The sequence below is a fragment of the Centrocercus urophasianus genome, unplaced genomic scaffold (genome assembly GCF_019232065.1).
Source record: "Centrocercus urophasianus isolate 14NV4802_14NV808 unplaced genomic scaffold, USGS_Curo_1.0 seq_12, whole genome shotgun sequence".
In the NCBI taxonomy this organism is placed as follows: domain Eukaryota; kingdom Metazoa; phylum Chordata; class Aves; order Galliformes; family Phasianidae; genus Centrocercus; species Centrocercus urophasianus.
Genome location: NW_024884364.1, coordinates 7,932,063 through 7,954,579, shown reverse-complemented (window position 1 = coordinate 7,954,579; position 22,517 = coordinate 7,932,063). Strand labels below are relative to the sequence as shown.

General features: G+C 40.2%; 1 protein-coding gene across 6 annotated transcripts in view; it reads right to left on the bottom strand.

Moving 5' to 3' along the window:
* NME7 (NME/NM23 family member 7) overlaps positions 1 to 22,487 on the bottom strand; it is a 91,204-nt gene extending 68,717 nt beyond the window's left edge. For 3 of the 6 annotated variants that reach the window (XM_042809540.1, XM_042809541.1, XM_042809545.1), the window contains exons 1-4: positions 22,438 to 22,468; positions 10,114 to 10,301; positions 5,698 to 5,805; positions 2,491 to 2,657 (exon numbers count right to left, since the gene is read on the bottom strand). In XM_042809540.1, the coding sequence (XP_042665474.1) occupies positions 2,491 to 2,657; positions 5,698 to 5,805; positions 10,114 to 10,263 (425 nt within the window). In that variant the 5' untranslated portion in view covers positions 10,264 to 10,301; positions 22,438 to 22,468. Of the gene's footprint in view, positions 1 to 2,490; positions 2,658 to 5,697; positions 5,806 to 10,113; positions 10,302 to 20,458; positions 20,584 to 21,149; positions 21,229 to 22,437 lie in introns of those variants that run through there. The other 3 variants (XM_042809543.1, XM_042809542.1, XM_042809546.1) reach the window with 3 other exon arrangements.
* Positions 22,488 to 22,517: the final 30 nt, after the last annotated feature.

Here is a 22,517-nt window from a genome sequence, read left to right as displayed (position 1 = left end):
CCAGGAGATGGGAGCTGATCAAAGAAACGGTGCACAATTCATGTTGTAGCTATGCTTGTGAAACCTACTTATTAAAAATAAGCTACAGTACGTGCAAAAGTCCTATGTCATGTAGGGGAAGAGATACTGATTATGTCAATGACACAGCCAATTTGAAGAGATTGAGTATTTCTGCTCGAGACACAAGTTTTCTCATACCATTTTCAAAATCATGGATATTAACTGACATTGAGTACAGACAACTTAGAAAGTACACACTGCTCAGACAAGTGTTTACTTCAGGTTACAACTGCCCAGGATCACAAATGGAGGACTATACAACAGAAGTCACTTTCTTAAAGCAGTGTTTCTTTACACTGTGTGCTCTAAGTAAATACATGCTTACCTACCTGTCTTATTTCCTTACACTGGCCTCTTACCATGTGTTTCACACCTCATGTAATTAGAGTGACATTTGCTGGCTCTCCTGACAAGAACAAAGGCCCCTAATTCAAAACATTCACTTTTTTCTTCTTATGTACATTACCTTACTCACAGGTCTTTTCTGAGCTTTGTCTGCATGCATATTCAGCAGCCAGAGAATGTACCTCCAAAGCTGAGATAAACAGATTATCCTGTACAGTATAAAGGCAAGGAAAGGCACGAATATTTTTGCCCTCATACAACATCCACAAAATTATTAGCAACATTCCAACTAGAAATTATTTTTAGGAATTAAGTGCTGCAGAAATCTTACTAATAATAATGTTTAACTAATAACTGCTTTAAATGCTGTGAGGACCAGGCCAAAAAGACAAACAGTCCACATGCAGCCATTTTGCACAAGGATTCCTTTACTATGACCCTGTTTACCCAGTGAAAGCCAGCTTCTGTGAAGGAACTGGATTTTGAGGATATCTTGCCTGTTTAAGACACCTTTTACTATGTTCCCCAAGGCCATTCTGAATATGTAACATCACTTGCATATTTATGTTATCTTTCAGCTGACATTCCTAAAATGTTTTCCAAATAGCTTACGTCATAAATTCTCTCCTTCCTTTTGTAGAGCACCCCCCTCTCCAAGGACCACCTCACTGACAAATCTGTGGTGTTGCTGGCTATACAGTGTTGCTGTACAAACATACAGCTACACTTATGAGAAAAATGTTCCACTTTATCACAAGCCACCTTTTCTTATTATAAATCCATCAGTACCAGGGCTTATGCAAGTTTAGGCAGAGCATGAAACATGCAGCAATAAAAAAATTACACCGAGATAAAACCCATAAACAAGACAGATGTAATCTACTCAACACTCCAATGAGAAACAGAGAGCAGTGTCATACACAGAAGTCCTTCTCTGCTATTCTCCACTCTCTTTGCTACTCTTCCACCATTTGCAACTCCAGACTGAAGAAAAAGCACCAGAAATCATCCTTCTGGAAGCTTCTTATGAAAACTTATTATGGCAGTCATTTCCAAGGCAATGTTTTTGTGAGGTTAGGACAAAGATAATGCCAAAACTTGCAGCTGTTCCAAAGTGTCCAGTTATGCTTCTTCAAAAAGAGTTCAAACTAACACCAGACAGTGAAAGAGAGCAATAGAACTGAACAGGGCTCACTGCAACACCATGCCTGTGAAAATACTCTATGAACTTCTTTAAAAAAAAAAAAAAAAAAAAAAAACCACCAACAACAAAAACCTGGAGCAAATGATCTAAATTCACTAATTCCTGAATTCAGAAATTATATGCAGTGCAGGCAAATCAGATTTAAATTTCTCCTAGAGTAACCTTATTGTCATTCTAAGTTTCTCCTACTACTTTTGTTCTTGGATGGGTTTTTACCTATTAAGTTTGTCTTAACATACAACCACGTAGGTTTTATTGACATTCCCACTCCACACTTCTCATCCTCATGCATGCATAGTTTATGAAATGCTGAAAGCATTCTGAAATGAAAAACCTCCACAGTGAGAAAAGCAATAGAGGATAGGAATGGCCATTCTCGCTCCAGTCCCTACTGTTCTGTTACTACTGATAATACAGGATAGACGTGTTTGGTAAGGTACTAGTTTTCTGCACTGATTGCAGAGAGGCAGTTTGCAAGATTGTGGCCCAGTATCCATTAAGGTTACTACATCAATACTGCCCTGAGAGAATCCACAAATCACAAGAATGCTACTCCTACCAGCCCTGCAAGGAGTAACAAAGCTGAGTTGGAGCTCATGTTTTCCTCCTCCACCTCTCCTCTTCAGAGAGATCTGGAGAATGCAGCATCACACACCGTGGATAAACTGGCCTTGAAGATGTATCAGGTGGGAGGGATAATGGTGGGTTTGCCTACAAGCAGGGAACTTCTTCCCTCCAGCTATCAGTATGCCAGATGACTGCAAACCTCATGCAGACTTGTGACTAATTCCTCCTTTTCCCACAGTACAGAAATCCTATTTTCAGCAAAGAACAATTACCCCAGTCATAAAGGAGGATTTCAAACAAACAGGTTTTCTTACCTTTCTTTGCGGCTCCCTAGCTTGCGTGCTGTATATTGATCTCCATAGTCCACTAAGGAAAGATGACGAGAAAACACAGTAATTTTGTTGCCCACAAACAGATCCTCAAGGTGTAAGCTCTCATACTTGGTGCGCTTTAAAAAGGTACGATGGTTCTTCACATCATACTGCAGACAAAAGAAGAATAGAACCTTCTACAGCAAGAGATCTAAGCTGTTGGCAAACTCAACATAATTCTTACTTTTCCTTCAGAAATTTCCATAGCTCTGTGGGATTGAATCTGATCATTAAATTGACTTTATTCTTAACCCTTTGAACTTGCACACGCACCAGGAATGCTTAGAAGATAAACGGAACAAATGTGTAGTTTTAAGTGGTCTCAGGGGGATGGCTGTCTTCGCAGTTTTTATTTTATTACTTGCTTGTGCTAATTCCAACTATGGTAAATGGTTCACGTTCCTAGTGGCTAACTCTGCTCAGCCTCAATCAGAATTCCCCCTAGCTGGTCTGTGCTGTTTCACAGGCCAATGGCTTGAAGCAGTAGAAACCATAATACATGCTGTGGCAGGTCTTGTCTTCAGGGGACTGTTCCAGTGATATTGTGCTTTATTTGGCTGTGTACAACTCTGAATTAGGGATGGATGGATGGCTGCAGCACTACGTTCAGAAGTTCTCACTGCCTAGAGCTGCAAGCTGAAATGCCTGTCAAGACGATTCAGCTACATATCAACATTCTGAGCAAGAAGGAAGACATTAATGCGCAGTTTTCTGGGTGGACTGCTAAAGCACAAAATACAACCTCATGAACAGTTTCTTCTCTACTACATATAAATATTACAGATCCCTTCAGTCTCTTAGAGAAACAGAATCTCAGGAAAGGAAAAGTTTTGTCCTCTTCAGGCCAAACTTTTTTTTTTTGATACCTCCTTCTATAAGCAGGATTCTGTAATAAAAACATCCTTAGCCCTCACCTATACGCTCTCAGTGTTCTTCAGTTTCAAGAAGAGGCCTATTAATTGAATCAAGCATTAAAATTCTTAATATCTCAACTAAAAGCTTGATCATACCTTCACTGAAGCACAAACAGTTCCTAGAAAGGCACACCCCCTTCTGCTTCTCTCTTCTCAAGCAGAAGATGAAGAGGGAAGAAAAAAGAGGCACCTATCTGTATTAACAAATCCTTTAGAGTGGAATTTCATATCTGCCTAAAATATCTTCTTACAATACAAATGAAAAGTCACAGCAGAAGAAATGTAAGATGGCTTTGATTTTGTTTGTTTTCTCTCTTCCTTCTCTTATGTATATGTAAACAGGTAAATTGTCCACAATAATTCTCTCTAGGAATGTGTCGTTTTCAAAGATTTCTTCTTTATTTTAGGAAATCTCCTCTAGAAAGAGAAGTTTGGATTTAAAAATTCTGCATGAGAGTTAACTGTGGAAAACTTGGATAGTTGGGGATGTCTCTCTTGACGTACTCAGGCTGATCAGAAACAGTTGCTTGCTGTCTTTGGACAAAAACCTGTGCTGCTTTCTAATGTCTGCAAAGCAAGCTGAAAACTTGTCATGTTATTTCTACTGTATTTTTCCTTCACAGGAAGGAAGGAAATATGAAGGAGTAAGAAACAAATGGAAACCTGAGAACCTCATATAACATAAACATTGAACAGCTCTATTCCACCTTCAGCTAGAGCATTACAAAGGAAAGCTACCATTGCAGAGATGGGAAGGGTGATTGACAGCTCTCTCATAAGCAGAGAGAAGCTGACTCGTGTCCATTACCTCTCTTCTCCAAGAATGCATTAGAGGCAAAGTGAGCAGCTGCCATCTCCTTGGGAAGATACAAAAGATCCAGAAGAATTTTGCAGTAACGAAAAAAGAATCACCAGACTCCAGATAAGTTTTAGAAACCATAAATAAATCCAGAAAATCATCTTAAATGTAATTTCTGTCTGCAAACTCACCCCCAAATTGAACTTGCAGAAGATACTGTAGGCATTTTTGCTTTTTTAGCAGTTATATTGATCTCACAAAGTCCATGCAAACTCATGACTGCATACACGCAATACTGCCTCAACCCTGAGAACACACCAGCAAAATGTAGGAACGTACCAAGTCATAGGTGTTTGATGCATAAAGCCCAAGAACACCTTGAAAGCTATGGTTTTAAGATATCTAGGAGAAATGAACAACAATTTTGTCAGCCTCCACATGGTTGTGTAGGAAGATTATTACGGCTCCTGACTGATTAGCTCTGATGTCTCACAGAAAAAAATCCTCACGTTTTGACAACTGTGCACACACATATCATACAAATAACTAAGTTAAAAGGGACAACATCACAGTAGAGTTTATTTCAAGAGATTATCAGTAAAAAGTGCACAGTGCATCTCCTCACAGGTGGGTACCATGGTTTCAGTAAATAACAGTTTGGATAAGAAAAAGGTAGATTCCGATAGTTCTGTTATTTCTGTGTTTGATATTTAAGGCAAGAAAAAATTAAAAAATATATTGAAATTAATACATGTGAATATTCAAATTTAGGCTATTTTCAGACCTTTAGATCCTCATTAAAATCTAGCAAACTCTAGTCAAAAATCACTAATTCATTCCTAAACGGAAGCACAAAGCACTGGCTATTTTACTGGATTATCAATACAGGATTATCTGCACTATATTTCTTGCTTTAACCTACTATCAATTAAAAATGAGGATTAGTTCAATGTGGCACAAGTCAGAAAAGTCTATGCAAGAACCAATAATGGAAAAATTTGGATTCCACTCACAGAAACATCCTTCCCTGCTTTAAAACCAACTTAGTTCACTGTTTCCTCCACTTTGATAGAAATTGTTTACAGCTAACGCTTCAGAGACTTCTAGAATTCTAACTGAAAATTGTTCTTGTTAAGGATCACCTTCAATTTGTGCAGTAGGTTCATGCTGCTGAGTTCCAAACTTAAATCCAATAAAAGATTAAATGAAAACAGATCTGTGAAAATGAAACTCTCCAAGCTTAAGACAAAAATCATTAATATGGAAGCTCTTGCACATGCTCCACTGTGAACTACCACGCTTTTCTCTATTTCTCAAACTAGAAGAACAGCATGTCTTCAGCTACAACATAATTACCTGGAAAAATAATTGGCAGTGGTTTTCCATTTTATAAGCAGTTTAATTATTATATTTAAAATTACTGTTTTTTATTCTTACCATTTCAACTGATCCATCTTTTGGATAATACAGAAGCTCATAACGCCGAAAGAGTGAAGCATTTGGGTCATACCATTCAGCAGTGAAAGCATACCTGTCATCTTGACTCTGCAAAAACAAAAGGGAGGGCTACTGAAGTAATCATACGTGTAATAAATAAGATGTACAGTTTTGTTGCATTTGTTATCAGAAAAGCAAAAATTGTTATTGGATGCACTTGCACACCCTGCATATCATCATTTGATAAATACAGCTGGTGACATCTTTTCACTGGTTACACATCACCTTTTAAGTGATGATAAAAACAATATGGCAGTTTTCCAGGAAATCTCAAAACTTATTCTGATTCCACCAGCCATGAAATCTGGACTTTTGTAGTATTTCTTGTGAGACCTAACTTTGTTACACTGAGTCAGGGATTAGACTTACTTTCATTTGTTGAAAAAGTGTGCTTGTTCCCAATTAAAATACTGAATCTTGTCATGTTTCCCACACAGATTACAGGAAAATCTCTTTCTGAGCTGTGATATCTGAACTTCTGTTAATGTTGAGAAAAACAGAACTAAGGACAGTAAAGTGATTCAGGAGTTAACCTCCTGAAATGCATATAAAGCATAAACAACCTGAATGCATTTACAACTTATTTCCTGCTCCTAAGAAGCATGCTTTTAAAGGCAGACTACAATAATTCTAGATCTGTAGCTACACGCGTCGTTCCCCCTCACTCACCCTTGAGGGAAGCAAGCACAAAGGCGATGCAATCCATGTGGATGTGCAGCTCTAGCACCTCTTAGTGGCATATGTTAGCTATTCTGCAATATCAGCTATTTGATAGCTGTTCGGTGGAGTTGCAGCCAACTAGGCCTTTTTGTCATCATATTTTAGAGAACAACAACATTTTAATTGCTTTAAAGACTTCCCACTAAGAAATGGGACAAAGATTTCATGTGGGCTTCCATGACTACGGAAATAGGTTAAAAGAAATTGTAATCACTTTTGTGGTGAGTGGAAGCCTAAAGAAAGAAAAAGATAACAAGTCCACAAATCTGTGATCTTGCTTTTGTTGTCAAGTGCATTTTTGCTTCAACATCTTCAGCTTAAAACTGACTTAAGAGTTTTTGCAGGTTACAGTCTGAGCACAAGCAGCAATGAGAAAGAATGAGATAACAAATCATTTCAGAATTTCACAGTGTGATGGATAATTCGGTGTAGTTAAAAGCATCATGCCTTACTGTCAGCCTCTGTGGTGCCCCTCTGCTGCAAAACAAATACAGGATCCTATCAGGAAAACTCACCCAGTGCCATGTGAAGGCTGCAAAACTCTTATTTCTAAATGCACAAGTTCATACAGCAATGAACTCAATATTTGTACAAGTTACTTTAGAAGTAACTTGTGTTATCTCTACAGCAGACACTACAGCCTTTGACATTATTTAAGCAAATCTTTTAGGCACAGAATGATGCACAAAAGTTCCCTGCAGACTTACCCTAGTTTCTGATCCTTAGTTAAGTTAGTCGTGCTTGTGTTTTCATTGCTACTGCCATCATTCTAGATAAATGTAAGCCAGAATAAACACCTTCCTATGGCAAATCTCACACTTTGTTTTCCATATAGGCCTGTTCTTGACAATAATGAGGGCTAACAGATAATAATAAATGACTAATTTCAACCTTGTTCTTAAATGCACTCATACTGCTGAAAGACAAGACAAAGCATTGACTGATGAATTTGACCACCATCTTATAAAGGATGCATGTTATATAGAACCACAGTGAACTGATAGTCTGCTGAAGAGGCTGTCTGAAAAGAAAAGCAGTTCTTGTTCCTGGAGTACTAACTACAGAAGAGGACTTCTGCAGAAGGCTGCATCAAAGTTCATTTTCTGAGATCTTACTCAATGCCTGAGCTTATTCATTTCTGTTATTCAGCAAGCTCTACTGCTTGCTTTGTATTTATATACTTTATATTAGCTGAATGACCATTCTGTGTTATCTTCTTTTAGGATGGTAAGCAAACCCAAGGCAAAAAGACTACTTAGTCTTGGAAAGTGCCACAGAGACTACACTCTCAATGTACAGCAATGGAATCAGTAGGAAAGTTTGAATTGATTGCTATTTTATACCTGAAAAACATGTAGAGCTAGTAGTTTTAGAAAACGATCATAGCAAAGAAGTCTGTACATCATTTCAAGACATGGCTGAAACGTGTCAGCTGCTAGTAAAATCACATCAGTGTGAACAGTTTGACTAATAACAGAACAAGGCAATCTATGCATATCGTAACAAGAACTTCTCCCTTTGAAACAGTTTCCATTCATTTCATCTCTCTACTCATCATAATCACACGCAGTCTCTTCTTTCACGGCTATGCTACTAAACAAGCAATAAAAATTAATTTTCTTTAGTCTTCACATCAGTGGAAGAAATACTGACATCAGAAAACCCAGAAGTAACTGCCTACTTTATATTTAGGTACCAAAGGTTTTAAAGTTGCTGAATTCAAGTTCAGTTTTTACAGGCTCTTTTCATTGTGAAAACCAGCGCATAAGAAATCAGTGACATCAGAAATTCACCTAATGTGAAGATGAAAAAAAATAATCTTCTTTCATGGGCTGCAGAGAAAAACGTTTTGATACACATCAGGTTTAGCTAGCTTGGTTTTTCTTACTTTATATTTCTACGTATGAATATGCAGTAGAAGTATGGTTTCTATGGTTCCGTGCTTATGAGAAACATTTACCGAAATACAGCTGAGCTTTTTTTAAAAAAAAAAAATCAAATATTGTATGTACATAGTACTGAAAGTGATGTAAGTAGCAGCAGCTCTCAGCTAGCATGGGGCTACATTCTGGAAGCCAAAGCACTCATAAAAAACTCATACTGTAGAGGGAAATGGTTTGTCTGGAACATAGCTGCCAATGAAGCCCATAACCAGAAGGGAGAATGCTTAGTAAGCTGGGCAGGAAAAGATGTCTTGCTGTATAAAACTCTTAAATTTCCACAGGGCTTCTGTTCAACAGTAAAACAAAAGTGGAGCTTTCAGAGATTCTCAGGTGAAGGAACACAGTGATGGAACAGTGGATGGAACAGCAGAGTTCAGGCACTAAGGAACTTGCATGCAAAAGTGGAGAAATAACATCCCTCCAATCCAAACTAGGCAGAATATATTCTGATGTTTCCGACTGCCACATCACTTCATTCTTATGGGATGCACACTTTTATACTCTTCCTCTGGTTTTGACTAGAAATTTCATTGTGGAGCTTTTCTTATAATGGAGAAAACAGGAAATAAGTGCTTAAGTAGTCCATTTTCTACTGAACATATGTACTTTCTGGCTCATCACAGTCTAAGAGAAGGGCAGTTGAAATGATCCCCTGTGTTGTTATACAAGTAACTTTTTTTTTTTTTCCCTCCACAAGGGTATTGCCTTTCATATGACCTTTTATTATACAGATAATTCTGTTTCATCAATAAGCCTGATAATAATATCAGTTATTAATATTTTTAATATTTTCTACCTGTTTGCCAATTCATGATCTCCAGCTGTAATCGCTCTGATCTCTAATCGAATGGAAGCAACCACCCACACATACAGTAGTTACCAGCCTGCAACGTTTCATAACCTCTACAGCTTAATACTCAAGAAAATTTCACATGGAACTATCGAAATAGTCCTCAGAACTAAAGGAGACCTAAGATATCTAGGAAGTCCACCTTTATATGCTATCAGTAATCTACTGGGGCTTACATGTGCTATCAGAAACTTCAGTGTGCATGAAATATGTGACGTGGACTCAGACTGCTGCCTGCATATTTAAAAGTTTGGGAGTCACAAATAATATCACTGTTCTAAGTCAGTAGATTTACGTCTGCTGCTCCTTCGATTTTCCCAGTAATTCTGAAATCAGATCAGAAGGAGAACAAAAGCACATGAATCAACTCCCAGAGAAGCAATAAAAAGACTGCAAAAACCTCAGTAGAAGCTGAATCGGAGCCAGAAAGATCCATCTTGGTCTCAGCATTCTGTATTTTGTAAAACTCTGTGCTGTCACAGGGAAAGGTGTGCTTGAGCATGGATTTTAATGGTAAAGCTGCTTGTACAAAAATTAATGGGAACACACTGGGCTAGCACAAGAATGATTCTCACATCGAATGGGTACTTCTCATAATTCATAAAGAAAACTTTCCAGAAAGCCTGCCCTGAATCTTCTTAACTATATAAGCTATAGTTCTTATAGAAAAATGCAATAATTTTTCCCTTCTATGTCAACCTGTTGATACTGTCTGACATATTTTGGGTGAGCAGGAATATTTTTAACAAAAAATGGTATCAAAAGTCAAAGATACAAATTATTTCAAACTTTTCAGGTGACAATATGAGGCTGAATCCAACATAAAGAAGTCTACTTATGCACCTGCCTAGGGAGCTGCATGTCCAGTAGGACACCTGGCTTTACAAGTAGCACCGTGTGCTTCTGAATCCAGACAAAATGTGTCACTTTAATTAGCTTTAAAGGTGGTCTCTGCCAGTGGGCTTGGAGTGCTTTTCTTTTACGTAAGGACATCTCAAATGTGACAGCCCCCTGCGGATAAATTCATGAACCTGAAGGACCAAAAAAAGAAAAGAAAAAAATCAAAACCATTCTAAACAATCTGAATCTCTACAAAAGTGTTACATAAAACGATGAACTTGAAACATCACACAAGACATGGCAAACTAAATTAGATTAGAAGATGGCAAAAATACTTAATGAGCTGCCCAGCTCCATTTGCACAAGTTTTTATCCAAGAGAATAGGAAAATGTCATGAAATGTCTTCTGGATTGTTAAGTGAAGGTTGATGGAAGACAGGAAACAGAACTGGGATTTCTCTGCTCCAGCTCTTCATGGACTTCCTGTGCTACCTCAGGCAAGCCCACTTAACCTTGTGTGCCTCTTTTCCTCCAAGAAAATCCTTACTCTAGAAGGGCATGCCCTTCCCTGGGCACTGGTAAATAGAGGATATTCATATCAGAAGAACTGTAAAGCCATTTTAGTTTACATAACACAGGGTATAGCTTCCTATAATGCAGTCTATACCTGAACTGCTACAGCAAGATGCTCCTCAGAGAGCAAAGGAAGAGTCAGCAAAATGGATAGAGTCACTTTATCACAGACTTGCTGTTTCATTATGTAAGCCTGCCTTCATACCTTCCACATAATCAAGCTGAAGAGCATAGAGAAAGTAAGAAGGTCTGTACACTTCACTTCAATAGACGACAAGATTAAGCAAATACACTTTTATATCACTTCACTCTGCCTTACTTTAAGGCCACCTGACATTAATAAATAGCAAGAAATCATAAGAATGAGGCTTGGTTTTCTGCACTGGTCTTTCTCAACCCTGACCATTCTGAATGCAACTTTTCTTCAGCTCAAGTATTAGAACAGGCTCAAACTCACCTGGATTCTCTGAAGCATCACTAGGGCTGCACTCAGTGAAGTCTTCCTTTAAAAATGCCTTGGAAGGTTCCCTCCCATTCCCGAGACACCCAGAGGAACATTATTATACCTCTATCAAACCTACCTGACATCTGCCAGTAAACCTCAAACTTATTAGGGGAAAAGCAAGGGAAGAAGATGGGAGTCAGACACACATACTGCGATGACATAAGCTTTGTTTTGTGAGGCAAACAGGTTGAAAGCAGCTATGTGAAAAAATTCCATTTACACAGTACAAGTAATTTTTCATCATCAATACTTCATTAAAATAGATATATCAATTTGTGAAAGAAAAAGGTGCAAAAAAAGTAAAAAGATAGTGCAGAAGTAGCTAAGCTATTAAATGCTAGCAACCATTTTGCAAGAAATGAGAGGTTTCAGACATACCAGTGGTATTTAGCAAATAGTATACTGAGTGGCAGAAAGTGTTCTCATTTTCAGCACTGTAATCACCCTTAAATCCCAAAATAAATCCTCAGCAACGCACGCTTATTAAGTTCTGTTATTCAACCCATCTCTGTCTTCCACGGTTCCAATACAGGATATGTTTCAGGTAAAACTTAAAACCACAACACTGTGTAGATAGAGCTCTCAATTAGCTCTGTCTTAAACCTCATCTTCCTCCTCCTCTTTGTTCATGTTTCTGATATTGGCACCAGCATAATTTTTAGAACTGGTATAATTTTTTAGAACATCCCGCCTCGCTGCTCTTGCGCCTCCCCCCACATTTGCAACAGGCTTTTCTTCAGAGGGCCAAAAAGATCACTTTCAAATTGAGAAACACCTGGAAACTGCAGATTCCATGACAGTGCCTTGACTACAAGCAGTTCTCACTCAATGTCAAATTCAGAAGTTCACTGGTGAATTTTGAAAGCATCTCCTTTCTCCCCCTCAGCATAAAGCAAATCCTACCTACTCAAAATTTTACATGAATTCTTCTAGATAATTTTATGAAACTGTTGGTTTGTTATTAAATACTTAATATATGAATTAAACACAGCTGCAAGTACAACATTCACCCTACCATAAACAGCTGCTATTTTCTTTAGTTCCAGTTTCCTAACTCCCAATATCACAGGTGTCCAGCTTCTCAGATGCCTTTAGAACTGCCTGCTTATATGACTTGCTGCTTGGGCCGTCTGCTGCGAAGTAATGGTTATTTCTGCCTCTGTTTTGACCAAGTGAATCATCTTCGACTGGGATTTTGGCTCAACAAAATGATTCCATATGTGCAGGAGTCTTGATGAGCACAGCTCTAGAAGGCTGAAGACAAAATTCTCAGTACATAGGTCACTCTAAAAACAATGCCTCCTATTTACTTCCATGGAAACTACAACGCATACAAAGAGCACAATAACACTGCTTGACAGAGCAAATTCTCAGCTACAAAACACTTTTCAACACAGTCACCACCATTAGCCATGCATTCTCACCAGCGATGAACGAGAGTCTGCACTGGACTCATCAAAATTTGCGACCCACTGTTTCACACCTGCTTTGACATCATCATTGCTAGTGAAACATTTCCCATCCGGTCTATGTTTCACTGGCCCAAATAGGAGCAAAAAGCTGCTACATACAATGGTTGTGATAGGACAGTCCAGACAAGATCACAGTGTGTTCTACCATCTTCCGACTGGCATGGGGGCCAGAAACATGGTGTTACAGGAGAAAGGTAGTCTTCTCTGGCCTAACTCCGCAAGTCAGAGCCTTCAGCTTAGTCAGCATTACAATGAAGTGGTCAGAATTGACGGTAGGGGTTCCAGGAAACCCAGGATTGCCCCCTTCCTATCCCAAAAGGCAGTGCATATCACTTTATCTGCTGAGGGCTCCATCTTGAACTTTTTCTGTAATGAGGAATTTGCATGTTGCCACTCCACGGACTGCCATTTTGACTGTGACATGTACTGGAGATACTACGTCTCACCACTGGTAATGATTAGATGTAGGAAACTGTCCCCTCTAGCCTAGCATCGGTTCACTAGATCCTGAGGAACAGACAGAACAGCGTATGCAAGTTTCTGTGCAAGCATTCATTATACTCATCCATTCATTTGGACTCAGCTTCGCAATATTCTAACATTGCCACCATCACTTCCAGTGCACTGAAGCCAAGTTCCCTCTTGTAATCTACCAATCTGCATTGATTAACTGATCAAGACACTCTTCATTTTGTGGTGTAACAGCTGTGCATGTCTACACAGAACATCACTTGTCTTTCACATTGCTGTTGCCACTGCTGAAATGCATCACTCAGCACTTCACTGTGCTCACATCCACTGTCTGATCTCCACAAATACTCAGCAAGCATCAATGAAGGGCAACAGATACCTTTTTTTTTTTCCCCCCCCACATGGGGGAATTCAGTTCCACACCCCTGCTTCACCCACACTTCCATGTCGGGCATTCTGTCAGATTGCCTGTCTGCTGCCATCTGTGGCATAGCAACAAAATGTAAGGGAATACTAGTGGGAACGTTCACCTTCTCCTGCTCTACCACAACCATTTGAAGTCAGGGGCCAACATAAAATAGAACGCATTACTTCTGGTGCAACTCTCGCAACTGCTCTTAGAGACATTAGTGCTCTGCAGCACACTGTTTGCCTCCACCAACTCAGGAAGAGTGTGACACTGACTGTAGTGAAAGCAGAGCACTTCCCTGACTCAGAAAAGCATCCATTACATAATAACCTATGTCACAGACCTGGAAGATTTGCATACAGACTTGGAATATTTGAGCATACAGCTTAGGTGCTTAGAAAAATTTATCACAAGAGGCAGAACCACAGAATGACCCAGGCTGGAAGGGACCTCAAGGATCATGAATCTCCAACCCCCCCCACCCATAGGCAGGGCCACCAATCTCCCCATTTAATACTAGACCAGGCTGCCCAGGGCCCCATCCATCCTGGCCTTGAACACCTCCAGGGATGGGGCATCCACAACCTCTCTGGGCAGCCTGTTCCAGCACCTCACCACTCTCACAGTAAAGAACTTCCCCTGACATCCAACCTAAATCTTCCCTCCCTCAACTTCAAACCATTTCCCCTTGTCCTGCTGTTATTTACCCTTTCAAAGAGTTGATTCCCCTCCTGTTTACAGGCTCCCTTTAGGTACTTAAAGGCTACAATTAGATCACCCTGTAGCCTTCTTCTCTCCAGGCTGAAACCTGCACTAAACCAACACTGCCCTGATCAGCTACCGAATGCTGGGTCTCTGACACTGGAGTGAGGTCAGTATCTGCATGCGACCCCAGAGGGCAAGAGGGCTATATATGCTTTGAGGTGCTTGTGTGCATTGCATTACATGCTCTCATCCTCACTGTATGTATACTCTTGAAAGACAAAGCTTGGCCAAACATTAACGTTGACAGCAATACTCAAAGGTAGTCTTCCTTTACAATGACTATTTCTTTGTTAAAAGCTCTTGGAGGAAGACCTGCTTACTCACTTATTTGTTGGGACTGACAAATTTTTCAATTTGTTTCCCACAAATCCTTATTCCATTAAATTTGCAACCCCCAGTAGAAGCTATCTGGAAAATGTGAAGCAGAATAAAAACCTGCAGAAAGCTACAAGCAACTGGAAGTAAAGGTTTGAAGGAAACCACCTACAAATCTTGAATGAAAGTTTTCAACAGCACTTCAGCCTAACCTAATTCCTACAGCATCCTTAGATTATCTTGGCTCATAATAATCCTCTGAAAATCATTTTTAACAAGAACTGACTGTTTGCCTTGGAATCACAGCTAAGGAAGTTTGTGTCCTTCAGCCCACTGATACCATCAAGCACTAACACCCAGGAGTTTGTGTGAACGTTCCAGAGACCGCACATACTGCATCTACCTCAAATGTTCAGAGCACATAACAGTGTAGTAAAGATTTATGATCCACTGAAGTAAGCAAACAACTCTGCTGACAAGTTTCTTATTTACTACAGTGGGCACTTAAAGCAAGTACTTTGTCTACACCACTGTTTAACCAACTGTTGAAGTTAAAACACTCTTTTTCTCCTAAATTGTGTCAAGTGTTAACTCTAATGTAACTGGACTAAATCCAGGTTTCAGCTAGCACAGATGTCATGCCCATTTACTCTATATTCTGCTGTCGATCTAATGACAGTTAACATGAACAGAATTTGTCATAAAAGAAAACCATTCAGCAGCTTCCCATTAGTGAAGCTGTCAAAAAGTAAAAACCTCTGTGGGGTAAAGGAAGCAAAGTGGGTACTTATAACGCTGTTCTTAAATTCTGCCATTTCTAATGAAATTCTGCAGGTCAATTTTACAAATGTTTGGCAATTTAAAAATTTACTTCTCTTCCCAGAGCACAGAACTTTCGTCACCACAGTTTGGAGCAGACTACATTAGTTCCCAGAGATGTGAAGGTCTCTGATGGATGCAAGCAGTGACTGAAGGATACATTCAGTTTTGTATATAGTTCTGATCACATTACTTTTCCCTACTTTCACAGCTGCATTTAATGCTCAGCACTTTCAGAAAAAAAGACACTACACAACCCATTTCATCCTTTCGTGAAACAGGATAAGTCATACCATTCCTTTCACAGAATAGAAAGATTTGATGGATAAAATATCCAGATTTCTTGTGTAACCTGCTACCATGTTTCTCCAAAACCATGGCAAAGGCAGCCCAGTTAGTCCATCCTCATTTCCCACTTCTTCATACTCCTCACTGCAATGCAAAAACTGGACACTGAAAGGAGGAAGAGCAGGGTTGCTGATGCTGCCCAGCCTGCCAGCTCCACAGATGCCACCAGCAACCACTGTTAGTCCAACAGCTCCCCAGGGAAGTGGGCGAGTCACTGTCCCTGGAGGTATTTAAGAAATGTTTAGATGTTACACTAAGGGACATGGTTTAGTGGGGAAATACTGGTGGTAGGTGGACAGTTGAACTGCATGATTTTAGAGGTCTTTTCCAACTGTTATGATTCTACAATTCTATGTCTTCTCACCACTGAGCTGTGAATGTTCAGGCTGAGTGGCCGCAGCCCAATCAATTAAGAAATGTGCCATAATAGAGAACAAACACATGAAGGCCAGCATTGTAATTAGGTAATTAGAAAACACACTGCTTTACTTAGTCCTGCTCCACAACTGCAACTCCAGTAAGTGAATAAATATCCAAAAAGGATAAAAACAGAAGGGTTACTAAATTTAGTGAAAGACCTAAATACGCATGGCATTGATATAAAAGAATCTGCACATAGCCTCAAGCATGCATGCACACATTTCCCACTTCCCATTTCTATACCTCTGTATACCTTCTCTTTATAAGCACGCTAGAATATTCCGCAGAAAAAAAGATGACTTTTCTTTTAAATGAATAAGACAGTTAAAGAATCCCACGCAAATAGAGAACCTGTTATATTCTCAAGAATACATTTCCAAGAGCCACTTATTTGCAAGTGTAGGAGCACCATCTAGCGTTCAAAGGAAAAAAAGCAAAAATGGTAAAAAGCAAATGGTATCCTGTGCTCCATCAGAAGAGGGGTGGCCGGCAGGGAGAGGGAAGCGATTGCCCCTCTGTACTCTGTTCTTGTGAGGCCCCAGCTGGAATACTGTGCCCAGGTCTGGAGCCTCAGTACAAGAAAGACAGAGAGCTGTTGGAGAGGTCCAGAGGAGAGCCACAAAGATGATCAGGGGACTGGAGCACCTCCCCTGTGAGGACAGGCTGAGGGAGCTGGGCTTGTGCAGCCTGCAGAAGAGGCAGCTGTGGGGTGACCTCATTGCAGCTTTTCAGTACCTAAAGGGAGCCTACAAACAGGAGGGGAATCAACTGCTTGAAAGGGTAGGTAACTGCAGGATGAGGGGAAATGGTTTTCAGTTGAGGCAGGGAAGATTTAGGTTGGATGTCAGGGGGAAGTTCTTTACTGTGAGAGTGGTGAGGTGCTGGAACAGGCTGCCCAGAGAGGTTGTGGATGCCCCATCCCTGGAGGTGTTCAAGGCCAGGTTGGATGGGGCCCTGGGCAGCCCAGTCAGGCATTAAATGGGGAGGTTGGTGGTCCTGCATGTGGCAGGGGGTTGGAGATTCATGATCCTTGAGGTCCCTTCCAACCCTGGCCATTCTGTGAATTCTGTGATTAGGCCAAGCACAGTTCTTACTGATTGAGTACCATGAAATACTACTTTTAGTGATTATTCACAGTGGCCACAGCTGTAGATAAAGTCAGTAAATACAAATCAGTGTTCATGGAAAAAGCCTCAGGGTTCCAGGCTCACAGCAACAGGTGATCCTTACAACCTCCATTTTTCAGCAGTCAGCTAATCATTAACGGAGTATCCCACCGGGATGCAATAGATCCCTGCAATTTTTATTTATTTTTAGGAACTTAGTTAAAACATTTAACCAAGCAGCCAAAAGTCCTTTTCAAAGATTCACTATTCTCACAGATTAAATGCATAGAAAAAGGCAAAACCTTGTGCTTCTCAGAATTTTGCCACTGGCCAGCAAAACCACTACAGACTGTAGAACAAGACATACAAGATGGAGCTGAGAGAGCAGGACCTGCTCAGCCAGGGAGGAAGAAAAGTGGGAGAGACCGCAGCCCTCAGCTCCCTGACTGCAAGATGGGGCCAGCCTTTTCAGTGTGAAAGCAAAAAAGGACACAAGCTGAAACACAGGATTTCCAGTAAGGATTTATCTGATTATTCCTTTCTTTAACCAAAAGGGTGGGAACACCAGGACAGGTTGCCCAGGGGAGCAGAATCTCCATCTTTTGATATGTTCAGGATGCACCCAGGTGTCCTAAAGCAACCTGAGCTGATTAGAACCATTTTTGAAAGGTGGGTCAGACTGGGTTACCCCAGCAAGTCCCTCCCAGCCTAAACAATGTTTTCATTGTCAGTTTGGCTGCTTCTTGCCTAAGGGTCACATCCATCAGAACTTCTCAGTTTCTCCAGATCCTACACAGATGTGTGGACTTCTTATGGTAACCTGAGGTGCTCTGAAAAATAATTCAGAGCTCAAATACAACATTCTTAAGTATCAATTTTATCCATATGAAATCTGCTTGGAAAAACGCTTTAAATAACCACTGACTCTGTCAATAAATCTCTTTTTTTAATCATAAACTTTCAATTGGCAACTTCTCCTTATGCTCCTGGCAATGCTTCACTGAATAATTCCCGAATTTCTTCACTTTCTAACAATATTGAAAGAAGAAAAAAGTCAAATCCATACCATTAGAATAGATATGCCAAGTTATTAAAAACTGCAGTTATAATCTGAAGAATCCTGAGTGACAATTCTGGGTAATAAAGGGAGATTAAAATGGAATTTATCATTATGTAATTCTAGATAACTTTGCCTTTCATACCATCAGCTACTTCAGACACATCAGTCAGAGGAGCTATCATTGCATCTAAAATTGCTTTTAGGGATGGCAGCTCCTGCAAGCCACAGCTCAGAGTTGGCTAGAGTAGGAGGCAATTTATCCCATGGATTTTGAATCTGTCAGCTTTATATATATGTAGAGTGGTATTTTATATAGCGAGTCATATCATAAAGATGGCAGTATCAAACCCAAAATGAGTTCCTGGAACACAGTTTTCCACTGCTGAATCAGATACATCTCACAGGAGAGTTATATTCTTTTAGCAGTTTTCATTCGGCTCATACAGGGCCAAAGATTCTGTTATTTTATCAGATATACCTTCTGCTGCATTCACAGCCCACCTGCCCAAGAGAAAACTAGCATTACTAGGAAACATTAGTTCAAGAAGAAACCATATCATAATTCTGATGCTTATAAGATTCAATATGCAACACAAACACAACATGTTTGTGCCATGCCAGCTTATATTGGAAAGGCTTGGGCCACTTACTCCACAGAGGAAAAAAATCAGGGTGGTCATCTGCAGTGAAATTCAGCCTTGGTTTCTGGGCCACAAAAGCAAGTCTTCACAACTATTAAGAAAGCTGTTCTCAAGGGAAGGTTTTGCATCTTTTTCAGGAAGAGTTTAAAAAAAAATAACTTTTTTTTAAGTACAAGAGTTTTGCAACAAAAGATACAGAATTTATGAAATAACTTCTAGTCATTTGCAAATGTGCACTTGTTCAGCTCTATGAAATGGGAAAGTTTTGCCTCTCTATATGATCATACCTGAATGAGAGTTTTCTTCACACAAAACATCCCATTTTGCCAGCTAATCCACTATGGCTGAAATTACTGGTTCCCAAATGAAACTGCAGTCTGCAGCTGCCTGTGAGCTGTACTGCCTCTATAATGCCTGCAGCTGAAAATCTGATCACAACAAGATACCCTGGCCATGAGCAACCCAGCATTCTGCAGCTGTGCTGTAGGAATGGCTGATGTACTACTTACTTTCTAACATCCATTCCCAAATCACAAAGTAAATCTCTTCCACTGATGAATCAAAGCTGTTTTTCAAAAAGTACTGATTTTAAATAATTACTCATTTTACAAGAAAATTACTTATTTTTCTTCCCTGCCTTAACTAAGCACTTCTGTATTAGTATTCACTGAGCCGGGCTTTGGGGATTTACTAATGAACTGAAGATAACAAACATATAACAGTTGTTAGAAAAATCTTTGTTGGAGTGTGCTGAACTGCTCATCTCCAGTTATACTCAAGATCCTGGTCAACATGGCATGATTGCAAGCTCGGGCAACCTAGCCCAGGAAAGTCTACTACATAGATGTTTTTTCTGATTTTGTAGAAAGAACTAAGGAAGCTGAAAGCTCAAATTCCACTGCTGCTTCCACACCCATAAAATCAAACCCAGATGACATCCTATTGACTAAGCCACCTGTTCTTTATGTGCAAGACGGAAAAAGATGCTTTTTAATGTTCTCTGCAGTTATTGGAGCTGTGGTGACAAGAATGTTTGCATTAAAGAACAGAGGAAGAGAAACATGGAACTACACCTATAGACAGCCTGAGTGCAATAAGACTCTGTACCTGTCTGGCAAGCTGCTTGCACACAAAAGCTATTTTTCCCAGGTAAATGGTGGATTTCCACATCTGGAATGCTTTTAAGTGACACAGTACAACAAACTCATGAATAAATAACTAATGTTTTCAAGATGATGCTCTAATACATTACTACATTTTTATTTCTATGGCCATAGCATGACTTGTAACTGGATTATTGTTGGTTTTTGTTTTGTTTTTTGATTTTTTTTTCCCCTTGAGTAGATACATACACTATAACTAACACAGTCACAATTTACACTGACTATAAACAACACAGTGCTATAAGCATGCTAAACGTCCTACCAGAAAATTCATTACTTACAGAATGTTATTAGGTTCCTGATGTTTAATCTGACTTATAGGAAGAAATTGAATACGTAGGAAAGGAGTCATTTATTTTTTAACTCCATCTTTCTGAGAAAAAGATGTTTTAAAAAAACACATGAGTTGGATCAAATGCTTTAAGTCACAGGATCAAACCCCTAGAAAAAAAAAAAACACATCCATAGCAAAATGGAAAGCACAGCAATGACAACAGAATAGCAACATCCTAAGCTACAACAAGCAAGGATCAGCCCAAACACAACTGCTGTAGACACAGAAACAAAAGAAAGAAGATACTTACCTTTATAAGGCCTCACAAATACAGGGACCTCCAGAAAGATATCCTTACCTCCACTGCCAACCCTTATATGAGGTCTGGGAAAGAGCGGATACTGCTCCACCCCCTCTGGTCAATCAGGAGCATTGCTTGCACCTGAGCTCCCCTGAGTTGGCCCTGCCTTCCTACCAGGTGTTCAATCACTATTTCAAGCTGTGACTTAGCATTTTCACTACAGTATCCCGCTTCTAGGATGAAAGCGAAGAAGGAAACTGAAATACAGAGTTTCTTCTTACTGCAGCACTCACAGAAGCAAATAAGCGGGTTACAACTGGAGAGGTAATTTAGCTGGTTTAAGCCAGAGCACAGAACTACAAAACAAGAAAGAAGAGTTTAAAGAAGTTAGACATACTCGCATCAGCACATGAAATGGTCTCTGATGCACTAAGGACAGCAGCCACAGAAACCTCAACCCACTCGTACTGTTGAGCAGCTGTAGAGAATGGCCTCAGGGACTGGAGGAGATCAAGGCTGGGACAGCTCACTCAACTGCAGACTTTGGAAGATAACACAATGAGTTATTAGAAAATCAGTAAGCATCTCTGAAGACAAAACGTTATACAAAGCTGATAACGTTAGTGTGACAAGAAAAAAATCCTGTCGTGACCGTTTTCCCTTTCAGATATGGTAAGTGGGCTACGTAAGTAAGGGAGAAGCCACTGATGTGACACGCTTGGCTTTGATAGGACCTCCAATCTAAGACACCCCACGTTCTGGCAAGTGAAGTAGGGAACTGCGACCTACATTAAAGCACAGTTACAATCGCCACATGCAGAAGTAACTAGGAATAATTCTCTTGCAAGCTGTAAGTCAATTTCAAGTGAGGTTCCAAAATGTTCTGTCACCCACCTGGTTTTATGTCATGTTTTATTTCATTGCCATGCTGGCAATGAAACAGAGAAGTGCACTTTCAGAATCCAGGCTCACACTAAGCTGGGAGAGATTCCAGTCTGGTAAACAGAGCTCAGTGCGATTTTGACTATCTGAGAAATGGTCTGAAATTCTGTAATCCCATAGAGATGGCTGCAAATTATTACAGTGACAACCAAGAAAATAAATTCAAATATCTGGGGAAAAACTAACAGCAAGAACACAGGGAAAAATCCCTGAAGGTTACAGTGGATCACAGTTAGATTGGAGAATGCAGCCAGGAGCGGAAGAAAAGAGAGATCATTTGGCACTACGAGTAACTGGAACACAAGAAACAAGAGTTCTGCTCTGTTTAGTGGCAGCGAAACCTCAGCTAGCACAGGTTATGCAGGTAGGACACTGCACTGAGAGAAAATTACACACAGCAAAAACTAGATCTGAGCGTGCACGAACAGTGAGTGGGAAAATATCAGGGCACGAGCGTCTGCGATAAGAGGGAGAAACAAGATTGTGAAGTGATCGTCCTCAAGCTCTTTAGCGAGTAAGCGACAGAAATGGATTCGATTTCTATCCATCAAGCACTGAACCGGTAACCTGCGGTAAGGAAAAAAAAACCAAACACAACAGCGACTTATACAAATCATCATTAAGTCGTGGACCTATCAAGAGACCGCCGCTGGGCGCCTCTAAAGGCGGGTGGGGGGGCGGCGCCCCGTTGCTTTAACCCCGAGCGAAGAGCCCACCCAACCGACCCCAGGCCCGGCGCTCACCATGGCGGCGGCCGCCTCGCTTCCCGCGGCCCTGGCAACGGACGCCCCGCCCTGCGCTGGGCGTGAGGCTGTTCCGGACG